This window comes from Miscanthus floridulus, chromosome 12 (assembly GCF_019320115.1).
Source record: "Miscanthus floridulus cultivar M001 chromosome 12, ASM1932011v1, whole genome shotgun sequence".
In the NCBI taxonomy this organism is placed as follows: domain Eukaryota; kingdom Viridiplantae; phylum Streptophyta; class Magnoliopsida; order Poales; family Poaceae; genus Miscanthus; species Miscanthus floridulus.
The window spans coordinates 68,488,431-68,501,873 of NC_089591.1; the positions used below are offsets into that span (position 1 = coordinate 68,488,431).

The 13,443-nt window shown below is 45.0% G+C and overlaps 2 protein-coding genes across 2 annotated transcripts; one reads left to right on the top strand and one right to left on the bottom strand.

Moving 5' to 3' along the window:
* Nucleotides 1–380: 380 nt before the first annotated feature.
* On the top strand, nt 381–1,151 carry LOC136498311 (14 kDa proline-rich protein DC2.15-like). Its single transcript, XM_066494252.1, has one exon. It carries the CDS (start codon nt 587–589, stop codon nt 974–976), a length of 390 nt encoding a protein of 129 aa, XP_066350349.1. The 5' UTR covers nt 381–586; the 3' UTR covers nt 977–1,151.
* A 9,247-nt stretch (nt 1,152–10,398) lies between these two features.
* On the bottom strand, nt 10,399–11,366 carry LOC136496060 (uncharacterized). The gene is made up of 2 exons (XM_066491791.1): nt 10,929–11,366; nt 10,399–10,833 (listed from the first exon to the last, which is right to left on the bottom strand). Exons 1-2 carry the CDS (start codon nt 11,364–11,366, stop codon nt 10,399–10,401), a joined length of 873 nt encoding a protein of 290 aa, XP_066347888.1.
* Nucleotides 11,367–13,443: the final 2,077 nt, after the last annotated feature.

Consider the following 13,443-nt stretch of genomic DNA (forward strand, 5'->3'; position numbering starts at 1 on the left):
GTGAAAAGTTATTTTTTGAGAAAAAAATTATATCCTCAGAAATTTATTTCTTTCAAGATGGAGGGAGTCAAACGTGAGTTGTATATATCTTAGAGCCTATTTGCTGCGGCACCCACACCGGCTCCGCCCCCGTCACGCAATAGACAGAGCTGCACCAAACGAGGCCACGAGGAGAAACGCTTCGGCACTAAACATGAAGCCGGAGCCGTTTTATGTAGCAAAACCTAGCTACGGCGGAAGGGCTCAGGCTCAGGCTCCGGCACCGGAGACCAAACGAGGCCTTATACATGACATAGCAGCTTTGAAAAAAAGGGACATGATATATGATTGGGAGTAGTAGACGAGAGATCGAGCTCGTGCAAATTTACCTCATTATTATAAGGGGCCATGTGGTAGCTACATATATACAGAAAAGGAGAGCTACATAAGGTCTCATGTTTCTCCTATAAATACCCATACTCTCCTCCCTAAACCATCCCATCTCACTCCTATAGCTAGCACAAGCATAGTCGTCTCTTCTTTCTACTTCCTCTTATTATCCACGAGATAGCAGTGCGCTGCAGGGCAGGGGCTTGCAACTTGAGCCATGGCATCCAAGGCCGTTCTCTTCGTGGCTCTCAACCTCCTGTTCTTCACAGTGGCCAACGCCTGCGGAAGCTGCCCGACCCCAACGCCGCCACCGCCGCCGCCTCCTGCTACCCCACCCCCTCCATTCAGCGGTAAGTGCCCGCTGAACGCGCTCAAGTTCGGCGTGTGCGCCGATGTGCTCGGCCTCGTCAAAGGCGAGGTTGGCAAGGTGCCTGCTGAGCCATGCTGCACCCTCATCAAAGGCCTTGTAGACCTCGAGGCCGCCGTCTGCCTCTGCACGGCCATCAAGGCCAACGTGCTCGGCGTCGTCATCGATGTCCCTATCAAGCTCAGCGCCCTCGTCAACTACTGTGGCAAATGCGTGCCCAAGGGCTACATCTGTGCGTGATTAAGCACGCACCCTGCATGGCACACATGCATTGTGTCTGCTGATCTCTTCTGTCTCATTTGTGCACGCACGCCTTCGGGGGTTCTACAAACCTGTAGAACCATTGCGGCCAAATACTTGTCTGTTCGCATGTATTGTCTCTTGTTGAATTTCCATTTTCTTTTGTATTTGATCATTTCTTCATAAGAGCTCGCGACATCTTCTCGAAGAACAAGAGGAGTGTTGATTCTAGTTTTTTATATTTACGAATCATGTAATCTGTTGAGAGTCATTTGTTGTGTATGTAAAATCAAGCACTTGAACGTGTAATACTTATTCGATTTGTTAATTGTTCCCGTCTTTAATTTGGAGGAAGAATAGAGTCATTTGGTTAATCTCTCGTGATCTACTTTTATTAGGATTCTAGCGCAATTACAACATGTGTTTTCCTGCTCCAAACGACAAGTATTTGAAATCTTAGATCGATGTCGAGTGACTAAAGTCACATAGGTCTATATATTTCAGACAGACCGATACAACCCTATGCACCCCTCCCCCTCTGTCCCTCTATTTTGCCTCCCTTAGTAACCCTGGTGCAAGCGGTAGAGTCTTACCGCCTGTGACCGGAAGGTTCCGGGTTCAAGTCGCGGTCTCCTCTCATTGCACGGGCGAGGGTAAGGCTTGCCACTAACACCCTTCCCTAGACCCCGCACAGAGCGAGAGCTCTCTACACCGGGTACGCCCTTTTTTAGTAACCCTACTTAGGGTCTATTTGGGTTTCTTAATTAGCTTTAACAGTTTATTAAGGCATTATTTAGATCCACAACTCATATGCCATGTAATGCTTTATCAACACCCCTCTAATAACAAATAGTTATAAGCTGGTTTCCACTGGCTAATGCATGTATTATTTACTTCTAAGGCCTTGTCTGGATGTAGTTGGAATTCGTATCAATTCACATGTGTTGGGATGCATCAGAGTGGAACTTAACTAAATTTCACCCCAATCCATCCCAACACATATGGATTGAGGTGAATCCGACAACATCCTAAACAAGGATGTTGGGATCCAAATAAATCCGTCTATGCATCCCTCAGTGTGTTACTACCTAAATAAACCTCACCTTGAGCGTTGTCTAGTCATTTCCTCTTTTTCGCCCATTTCTTGCAGCTAGATCTTCCACACCAAGAATATCCTAGGAGTTGTGCTTGCCGAGCACTAGGCACACCTAACTTCATCGTCCACAAAATGACTCAGACGGTAGCATCGTCATCTTGCAAAAGCACCACATAGTACCATGCCTCTAGAGTCTATTTGATCCCTTTGTAACTATAATATATGAGGCTGAAATCACTTGATATATAAAGCCTGAACTCACTGGAATCAATGAGGGTGTTATCAACAAAGAGTAAGTCCCCACAAGGAATCAACAATGAGGCTAATATTTTGTAGTGATGGATTTTGTGACCTAACAACACATCCTTTCATTTTTCCCCTTTTTGCGAGACCTAATAACCTCTTCATCGTAGGTGTTTATTACCTGCGATGATAGTGAGATGTATACTGTATAATTCAATGAGAAAACTATTAGCGTAGTTGGGGCCCACACAAAATAAAAGTTACGTACTTTGAATGGTATTCTACCACATACAACATTCCTCCCAAAAGAGTGAAAACTCTAGTTTTGTAGCTAGTCAGACTATTAAAGTTTGACAAAATATATGTATATAGTAAAAAGTATCGATGCTTATGACTTCAAATATGTATGATATAAAAAACTATCTAATTTTGGCCCCTAAACTATTGTGTTGGTCTAATTTTAACTGTCAACTACAAAACCGTATAGTACCGGTACCCCAATTGTCAAAATCATTCATTTTTAGCACCTGGTGAGGCTGTTTTGTCCAACGTAGAGCGGTTTTGACACGTAACCTCCATCTCAGTGACATATGGAGCCCACGCGTCATCGACTCAACCCCACAATCTCCCTCTTCACGGCCCCTCCCCCGAGGCGTCCTCTCTCCGCGAGCGGCGAGGCGGGTGCTGCTCCCTTGCGCGGCTCCCTCGTGGGCGCTGCTCCCTCCGACGCCTACTGAAAATGACGCGGCCTGGAACTTGCCAAGGGCCGCCTGGATGTCAACCACGGTGGCCACGCACTGTAGCAGGGCTCGAGCACCACACAGATGGCGCACGGGAAAACGGCCTCTGTGTGGCTAGCGGGCAAGGCGGAGAACGCCCTCCGAGGCGCCTAGCTGGGCGGCGTGGCATCCGGAACGAGGAGACCCGGGCGGCGAGCGAAGAAGAAGAGAAGGGAGGCCGACGCATGTGCTCGCGGGCCAGACGGCGACGGAGGGGAAGGAACGCATGGCGACGGCGACGGACTGCGGACAGCCAGACAGGAGCCGACCAAGTTGCATCATGCACGGTGTTATGGCCGGCCGAGTTGCTAGATAGTCTGTGAGATGGCCCTTGGATGGATCGGACGGCGTAGATTGCTCCACTGCAGAGAGTAGTCAGCCTGGTCATTCCCCAATCCAAACGAGCCGCCACGTCACTCCGCTCCAACGTCGCTCCTCTTCCACTCTGCTCTGCTCCAGCGCGGCGGCGACCATGGAGGAGCAGTAGTTTCAAACGAGCGTCGACGTCAGCGTGAGCAACATGCAGCACGACGGCGTCGACGTTCCCGATCCGTTGACGCGGGCACGGCCATGATGCTCACGTATTCGTACGACGCCATCCCCGACCCACCCGTGTCTCCCGCCGCGCCCCTCGCCTCCGCCATCGCCGCGCGGGCCCCAGCCGATGGCGTCGATCGCATCAGCCTCCTCCCTGACTCGCTGCTCAAGAACGTCGTGTCGCGCCTCCCTGCCAAGGACGCCGCGCGCACCGCCGCGGCCTCTGGCGCTCCGTGCCCCTTACCGTCGTCGACGCCCACATCTTCCCCGCCTACGTCCCGGCCGACCACACGATGCCCGGAGGCGAGGACGTCCTGTCCTGGGCCGTCGCCGTCGTGGCGTTCCGTGTCCTAGACGCGCACCCAGGCCCCTTCCGCTGAGTCCACCTCTCCCGCTGCCACATCAGGCGCTAGCTGGAGCTCATCGCCGCCGAGGGTGTCGAAGAGCTCGTCTTTTTCAACCGCTCGTGGCCGATCGACCACGCGCGCTCCACTACCGGAAACCGGCACTTTGTCGAATGCCGGAGGTTTTGCCGAGTGTATTTTATGAGGCACTCGGCAAAGACGGTCTTTGCCGAGTGCCAAATAAAATACACTCGGTAAAAAAACACTCGACAAAATGCGTCTTTGCCGAGTGTCTTTTTTCTGGCACTCGGCAAATATATATTTTGCCGAGCGCTATTTTTTGACACACGGTAAAATGCGTATTTATCGAGTGCCTTTTTCTGGCACTCGGCAAATATGTATTTTGTCGAGTGCTATTTTTTGGCACACGGCAAAATACGTCTTTACCGAGTGTCTTTTTTCTGGCACTCGACAAAGATGTGTTTTGCCGAGTGCCTTTGTTTTGGCACTCGGCAAAGAGGCATTTTGCCGTGTGCATTTTTTTTTGCCCTCGGTAAATCCGTTTTTTAAAGCAATTTTTGAGGCCCTAAATGAATTCAAATAAAAAACTTTTCAACTACAAAGTTGTATAACTTCTCAAAATCTACAAAGTTTATTTTAGTCATTTCTTCATTTGACTAAAGCGACAATAACATTGTTCATAAAATCTACATATCTCATATCTCTCATATTAGTTTCACGAAAGTAGAAGAGAGATATATAAGATTTGTGAACAATGTTACTTCCACTATATCGGATAAATAAATGACCAAAATAAACTTTGTAGACCTTGAGAAGTTATGAAATTTTGTAGTTGGCAACATTTTGAGTTGAAATCATCTTGTCATGAAAAAACGACGTTTAAGAATTTGAAAATTTTAAAATTTGAATTTTTTAAAAGACCTCGGATGAAAAAACTTCCTAAATGAAAATTGTAGATCTCCAAAAGTTATGAAACTATGTAGTTGACAACTTTTTGATTTGAAATCATCTTATCATGCAAAACTACATTTGAATCTCTCAAATTTGAAATTCGAATTTTTCACCTCGGATGGAAAAACTTCCTAAATGAAAATTGTAGATCTCGAAAAGTTATGAAACTTTGTAGTTGACCACTTTTTGATTTGAATTCGTTTAAGGCCTCAAACAAGCAATTTACTCTCGATTTAGTATGATATATGAGGATAGATAACGGAATCTAGACACAAGTCACAGTGTAGTGTAGTGGTAGAGCAGCAGACACGCGCGAGAGAGGTCGTGAGTTTGAATCCCACCGGCTGCGTTAGCCACGAATTTAGCGCAAAAAATGCACCGACTTCGATGAAGACGGGCGGGCGCTGGCTAGTGGTGGCCTCCCCCAAAAAATTTTTTGAAAAATTTTACTATTATTTTTGGGGGTTTTTTCGCATTTTTATTTTGCCGAGTGTAAATCTTTGCCGAGTGCTTTTCCGGCACTCGGTAAAGGCTTTACCGAGTGCCCGACAAAAACACTCGGCAAATAGCTGTTTGCCGACAAAAAGATACCGTGTGTTATATGTCGAGTGTTACACTCGGCAAAGCAGTTGTCGGGTGTTTTTGGGCCATTACCGAGTGCCCCTGGCACTCGGCGAAACGACTGTATCCCGTAGTGCTCTATGGTTGCACCTCCGTCACCCGCCTGCACCTCGGCATGTGTAGGGCGGTGGCGGCAGCGGTGCGCGAGGAGGGCGGTGGCGCTCGAGTAGCACGACGCGCGTGACGCGTGAGCAGCACAGCTGGCCGGTTGTCAGGCGAGCCATGGCCGTGAGGACGGAGAGAGAGGGATTGAGTCGATGACGCGTGGGCCCTATATATCACTGAGATGGAGATTGCGTGTCAAAACTGCTCAACGTCGGTAAAAAAAAAGTCGTGGAAACCAACGTTTATCTCTGTACTCTTGTCGGGTCAACAGTTAGTACAAACGCCCCTAGCAAAGAAAAACGTACTGTACTCCTTGCTATTAATTTGGTGATCATTGTTGCCGGCTTGCTTCTTAATGATGCCAAATCCAAACTAAATCTAGTAGGAGTACGTACCAGTAACATGCCAGCTGTGTAAGTGTGTGTAACTATTGATCGTCCTGACCGTAACTATTGATCATGAGCGGGATTTTCTGGAAAGCATGCTCAGAGTCGCAGTGCTGCTGTCTGCGCTTGAGCGCTTTGGTTACAGTTCGCTGTGCATGCCCTGAAGGCTGAAGGTGCCGGCACCGGCAAGATGTCAACAGTAAACTGCACTACTCCTCCCAGGTATGAATTCGACACGTACGTCGACACATTCCGGCATAGATCCAGCAACTTGCTGTGATGCATTCGTTCTCCTTGCTGACTTTTATCTTGTGATGCTGATGTGCGTCTCATACGCTACCAGTATACCTACACACACCGGCCATATTGATTTCTGCTCGACCAACATCATATCTGAAATCGAGGCTCGGGTCGATGATATGATGCGGCGGCCAATCCTACAAGCTTGCTCCCTCCCAAGATACACATACAGCAGCTCCCATGTGACCGATGCCGATCGGATGTGAGACAGCAGTGAGATCGAGTTGAGAAACGAGAAAGGTTATACGGCTTGTTCGCTGGTTGGTTTCTGGGCTGATAAGTTCGGTTGGTGCTGGTTTGTTGTGAGAGAAAAACACTGTTGGCTGGCTGATAAGCCCTGTCTAAAACAAACAAGCGAACAGGCATTGCTATATGTAACTGATAACTGTCATCATTTATAAGAGCCCTATCAGGGTATTCATACGTGATGCGTTAACAATACTATACGCAGACCACTTACAACATCATCATTTATAAGAACCCTATCAGGGTATTACTCTTTTTTATAAAAATTGGTTGGACCTAAAAAATGACTTTAGACAACTCCAAAAGTTGATCTATTCAGAGAGAAGGGAGTGTTATGGAGATCTATGGATTTTTTTGTGTCAATATAGTATATATTACTTGATGTATCTATGGAAAACCTAGAGGTCGCTTGAGTAATTCGTCAACAAATTAAGGCCCTGTTTAGATCCCACCCAAAAACAAAAAATTTTCAAGATTCCCCATCACATCAAATCTTGCGGCACATGCATGGAGCATTAAATATAGGTAAAAAGAATAACTAGTTGCACAGTTTGCCTGTAATTGGCGAGACGAATCTTTTAAGTCTAAATAGTCCATAATTGGATAATTTTTACCAAATACAAACGAAAGTGCTACAGTAGCCAAAAGGCAAAAATTTTTGGAACTAAACGCGCCCTAACTAGATGTATCTTACTGACACCTTAGACCTACATGTCAGGGCCACATCATCGCATCAGCATGCCACATGGCCGATTTAAAGTTCTGAATATTTTGACCTCGTGTGGTTCGTTTATCAAATTAAAAGTGCCAAAACTATATCTAGGATAGATGATTGAATTTATTTTCATAATAAACTTATTTGGAGAACCAAATTGTCGTTGCGAAAAATGACCAACAAGTAAATATTTATAGTTTTGCCGTGCGTTGTGATCAGATGTGGCCTAGCACTCAATGACACATGATTTATTCCTGAGCCCAGCCGGTCAGTGATTTTATTCCTGAGCTCACATGCTCGAAGTTTGCTGTGGGATTACAAATAGTGGCGGATCTACAGGGTATGCCGTATATGTCACGGCATACCCTGCGATCCTGTCGTGCGTCGTAATAGGAAGTGTAGGCAGGCATGGAACCGCTACGGCGCCGCCGCCCGCACGAGTGAAATTCACCTGCCTGCCTCGCACACGCCTCGATAGATAAATGGAACAAAGCAAGGGGCAAAACCCATACGCCAAGCCTCAGCCTTGGCCCGGCAAAGCGTAGCAGCTAGGTCGATTAGCGGTTGCAGCTACGGCGCACCTCTGAGCCTGGAGGGGGGATGCATGTGGCCATGGGGTCCAGGTCAGATACTATGAATAGATTTGTCGTTTGCATATTGCACCTGCATCAATAATCTTTGATTCTTTCTCAAAAATCCATACCTGGTGTTCATCGTCCACAGATTAGCAAGATTGATCAACAATTTAGTATCATGTGAGTGTTTGTGTCATCACATATGAGGATTGATGATTCAATCCGTGCACTTGCAATTTTTTAAATTGTTTGGTATTGTGTTGTTAATAATTATTGCGTACGTCTGCGTCGTACGGTGTAATTCTAAAAAAAGAGAGAGATGGAGATATTGCATCGCTTTTTAACAATTGGTTGGATGAACGTGATATAATCAGTACATAAGCGTCTGTTAAAAAAGTCAGATAAGTAGTATTGTAAGTCTTTTACTCTCTTTTATGCATATATTTGGAACTATCAGTAAGATGCTTGAACTATTCATATTGTAATATGTGGATGCTTTTCAACTTAATCTTCAAAATTTAAAACTTATCGTGTTATTTACTGTATATATGCGAATTACATTGCAAATTTTATAATTGTTACTGAATTGTCAAATGATTTTACCGATTTGTATATGAAATATTTTTTATGGCATACCCTAATCTAAAATCCTAGATCCGCCACTGGTTACAGATGAGTAGGAATAAGAAGAGGGTGTTAAAGGCCCGATCGGACTCTGAACCAAAGGGCCGAGAGTGACGGGGGCTCTAACGTGCGCGAAGTATTGGAGCGTATGCTCTGTGTAGCTTTAGAGTTCTAGAGCTATTGAGCTATTTGAGTTCTCAGGTCCATAAGTGCTCGAATCGTCTAGCTTCTATTTTTTTAGAGCCAGAGAGCCCGAAAGCTTTTTAGGAGAGAGCTCATCTCCTTTTATTATCGAAGGGGATGGTCTTACAAGTTTGAGAAAGAGAGAAAATATATACGTGTGCTACATAGTCTTGTTGCCCACACTGTCGGGTACAAGACGATCATCGATGCCCACAATACTATTTATATCCAGATGCACGTGGCAGGCTCTACCCTATTTTTTTATAATTTGGCCTTTTTTTAAAGAAAATTTACGTTCGGCTCCCTGAAAGACTTAAACTCATCTTTAAACCCTGGGGGTCGACGTCAGGACTCATGGCGCCGAGGTAACACGTCTCGGCGCCACAGATCTTGGCTCCGAGGTGTCTGGCCGTGCATAGCAGGACATCCTAGGTGACGTTGACGTGGCCGGTACCTCGACGCCAAAATACATGGCGCCGAGCTCGGCGCCACATATCTTGGCGCCGAGTATGGATTCAGAGCGCGGTGGAGCGAGAGGTGGAGGTCGCTGAGATTGACTACTCACTGGTCACTGCTGACACGTTGCAGCAACAACGACCCCCATAAGTACCACTACCACAGTGCCAGTTCTGCCGACCAGAAGCACGAATTGGCCGCTTTAGGGCGTGTTTGGTTCACTTCCCAGCCCAGCCTAGCTCGCATCAGCCAGCCAGGCCCCCTTTGGCCAGGTTGAGCGCATGCAAGGGGTGGTTGTTTGGTTGGCTGGCTCCCAGCAGCCTGGTCACATGCAGCCGGTGTTTGGTTCCCTGAACCTGCGTCGGATTCAAATTAAGAGGATGCAGGAACCATGTTTGGTTGCCTGCATAGAAGCTGGTGGAGTTACCACTTTGTTTTAGTGGTAAGGTTACCACCAGCAAGTCTAAAGTTTGCTACAACACTTTGTTTGCAATGAATATTACATCATTTTGGAAAGCTAAATTAAAATTACTAAAGCCCAGACTAATATTATTACACCCTCCACTAAAATTATATTATCCTCTCAGTTGTGACCTTCCTTCTTTGCAATGCATACCGCATGCTCCACTACGAACATGCCATCGGCTTCATTTTTTCTTTAGCTTTTAGACCATGGAATGACAAACAAAAAATTAAAGTTCATCAATGACATAAGGCATGTGCTCAGTATAATAAACCAAAACATCATTAGCATAAGGCATGTGCTCAGTATATATAAAAAAACCTCATCATTGGCACAAGGCATGTGCTTAGTTTTAAAAAAACGTCATCATTGGCATTAGACAAAAGCTCATATTGAAATGGTTACATCATTGGCAAACAAGATCAGATTAGTTCTCAGATCATCAAGTTCACATCAATGTCAACACAGGCAAAAAGAGATGCACCAGCTAGATAAAGAATGTAGGCTCAGGTATAAGAAAACAAGCATCACAGGCAATGGACATGTGCTCAGATATAAGAAAACAAACATCACAGGCAATAAGGCAAGTGCTCAGAATGAAATTGTGCAAATCACAGGCACAGGCTGGTGCCCATATCAAGTTCAGAACCACAAGGTTCACATCATTGGCAATGGACTCATGGTCAGATTGCCACCACTAGGTTGATCTAGGTTGCAGGTGCAGGGTTATCTAAGACACTAACTATATGTTAGTGTTAGTAAGTAAGCTATGCAGGATCAGATCAACTGCACAAAAGAGAAGGTCAACCCACTACACATCAGTGCTTCTTCAGTGAAGTCTGGCACAAACATAACAGCACCATATAGCTCAGGGTGGGAATCCTCAACCTTGGTCGACCTAATAGCATCAGCAACATCCTTCACTGCCTCTGCCATGCTAGTGAACAGAACAACATCCTTTTCTGCTAGCATGGATCTCTTCCTCTTGTTACCAACTCCTCCCTCACTCTTGGTATCCTCAGGAGTCACAGTCTTGCCACTGTTTAGGATCTCAGTCTTCAGTGAGCTCTCAGCACAATTAGATGGTGTGCCAAGTGGCTCATTGGAGCCCATAGCCCACTTGCCTGTTGCCTGACCATTGGCAAAGATGACCATCATCTGCTTGTAGTGTTGTATGGGCTTATTGAGCAGTGGAGCATCATTGGGGTGGTCCTGCATAATGAACTGTCCCTTGTTAGCATTAATGACAAAATATTTCAAAGAGTCATCTAACAAATCAAGTTGTAGTATCACAGGTTCTTGCTCACCTTAGTATGACCATTGTAGTGTTCCTCCTCAAGAACAATCATGCAGTTGTCCTCATCCCACTGAGCTCCACTAAGGTCCCTCAGCTTGGACAGTTTCACCCACCTCTGCCTCCACTTCCTCAGGTGGTTGTACACCTGGGTACCACTAACTTCATGACCACAGAACTCTTGCAGGGCCTTTGCCACCTTGTTCAGGTGCACTTCTTTGAAGCCCTTATTAGTCCTCACTCCAGTGGTAATGAGATGGCACATCTGCTTCAGCACAAAGGCAGACATGGGCTCAGTCCACCTCAGAGAGGTCCTCTGCTGAGCAGGTTCCTGTGATGCTGGTATGAAACCAGTCACATCATCCCCAGCAACCACATTGTCACCAGCTAAAAGACCACCATCCAGTCCAGGGAACACAAGCTCATCAGCAGGCATCATCTCCTCAGCCATAGCCTAATTCATCATTGCACATGCCCAGAGCCTCAGCACAGGTGTTTTGTATCACAGAAAAAAAACATCATTGCACATGCCCAAAGCCTCAGATCAAGTATAGTATCACAGAAAAAAACGTCATTGCACATGCCCAAAGCCTCAGCACAGGTGTATTATATCAAGAAAAAACATCATTACACATGCCCAAAGCCTCAGGTCAAGTGTAGTATCACAGAAAAAACATCATTGCACATGCCCAGAGCCTCAGCACAGGTGTATTATGTCAATAAAAAATATCATTGCTATTGCCCAAAGTCTCAGATCAAGTGTAGTATCACAGAAAAAAACATCATTGCTATTGCCCAAAGTCTCAGATCAAGTGTAGTATCACAGAAAAAAAACATCATTGTTATTGCCCAAAGTCTCAGATCAAGTGTAGTATCACAGAAAAAAAATATCATTGCTATTGCCCAAAGTCTCAGATCAAGTGTAGTATTATAGAAAAAAAAACATCATTGCTATTGCCCAAAGTCTCAGATCAAGTGTAGAATCACAGGAAAAAACAGCATTTGTCCATGAATAAAATGAATTACAGGCAACTTAATGATACATAATAGAACTCTACATTCTAGAAAGACCCCTATTAGCCCACATGTGATTAGCCCATTTATCCCTCTGAAGTGCCCAAGCAGTATTGTCATCCATATGAGTAGGATGGGGCTAACTGTTTGTGTCATTTGGTACCCAAGAGAACTCTTCTGGAATAACCTCATCAACCCCAAAACTAAGGATCCAGTTATGCATTATACAACATGCTAGCACAAGCTTGATTTGTGTCCTCAAGCGATGGAATGGTTTGTTGGTGTCAATGATGCGAAAACGGTTCTTTAGAGCCCCAAATGCCCTTTCTACAGTTACTCTCAAACTAGAGTGCCTCAAATTATACAACTCTTTTAGGTTGATTGGGTAGTTCCTATTCCCATATTCTTTAAGATGGTACCTACAACCTCGATAAGGAGGAAGAAATCCAGGCCGACAAGCATATCCAGCATCTACTAAGAAGAATTTGCCTAAAACAAATGTGGAGTTCAATTAGATTCATCATTTTGCAGTTACATTTGCTTCTTATTATCACAGTTGATTTAATTACCTGGTGGAACCCTCAACCCATCCTCTCTTTGTAATGCATCAGCAAGAATTGTGGCATCATGAGCTGATCCCTCCCAACCAGCCAGCACATAGGTAAATTTCAAGTCAAAGCTAACTGCTGCTAGCACATTTTGTGTGGGGGCATTCTTTCTACCCCTATATGCAGCTTGCGTCTTGGCTGGAACTTTGGCAAATACATGAGTCCCATCAATGGCCCCAATGCAGTCCTACATGGCATCCAAAATTGCATAGTAAATTGACATGAGCTAATGCAACAATATCCTAGCAGCTATATGACAGGTTTTTTTACCTTAAAGTAAGGATACCATCTATGGCTGTTGCTAATCTTTACTGGTGTCTCATTGCTTGGAGGTCTAATCATCTCTTGTCTCAGCTCACCAATAGCATACAACACATCTTTAAAATGGTGGTGGACTGTCTCTATAGACCTTCTCCAGTTTTGCTTTACAGCTCTAAATCATTGGTTATGACCAACAATATGGAGAAACATTGTAACTTGCTCTTCAACACAAGAATTTATGTTGTCAGCAAGTAGCTTCTTCTCCCTAAGCAAGTTGCACAAACTAAAAAAGGGTGTCCTTCTCATTCTAAGCATGTTCACACACTCTATATCATTGTAGTTGTAAATTAAGTTCAAGTTCCTTTGGCGCTCCTCATCCCTAATGCTCATTGGACCATAACTGATCTGAGGTCGCTGACTCTGAAGCATTCTAAGTCTAGCAAACAGCAGGGCATACATAGCAGTGATAAGAGCAGCAGCATGAGCAAAAAGAATGTGTCTCTTCTCTTCCAAGTCCATCTAGAAAAAATGAATGGAATTTAAGGACAAATGCTCAGAATGACAATGTCATCATCATGGGCTTAGACAAAAGCTTAGAAAAAGGATTCATCATATACTAGAACATGCTAAAAATAAGACTTTTAT

What these genes read in the sequence shown, in the direction of transcription:
- LOC136498311 (XM_066494252.1), top strand. Translation starts at nt 587, where the DNA reads ATGGCATCCAAGGCCGTTCTCTTCGTGGCTCTCAACCTCCTGTTCTTC.
- LOC136496060 (XM_066491791.1), bottom strand. Translation starts at nt 11,366, where the DNA reads ATGGCTGAGGAGATGATGCCTGCTGATGAGCTTGTGTTCCCTGGACTG. An exon ending in ACTACAATGGTCATACTAAG is followed by an intron (nt 10,834 to 10,928) that starts GTGAGCAAGAAC and finishes TTCATTATGCAG; the next exon opens with GACCACCCCAATGATGCTCC.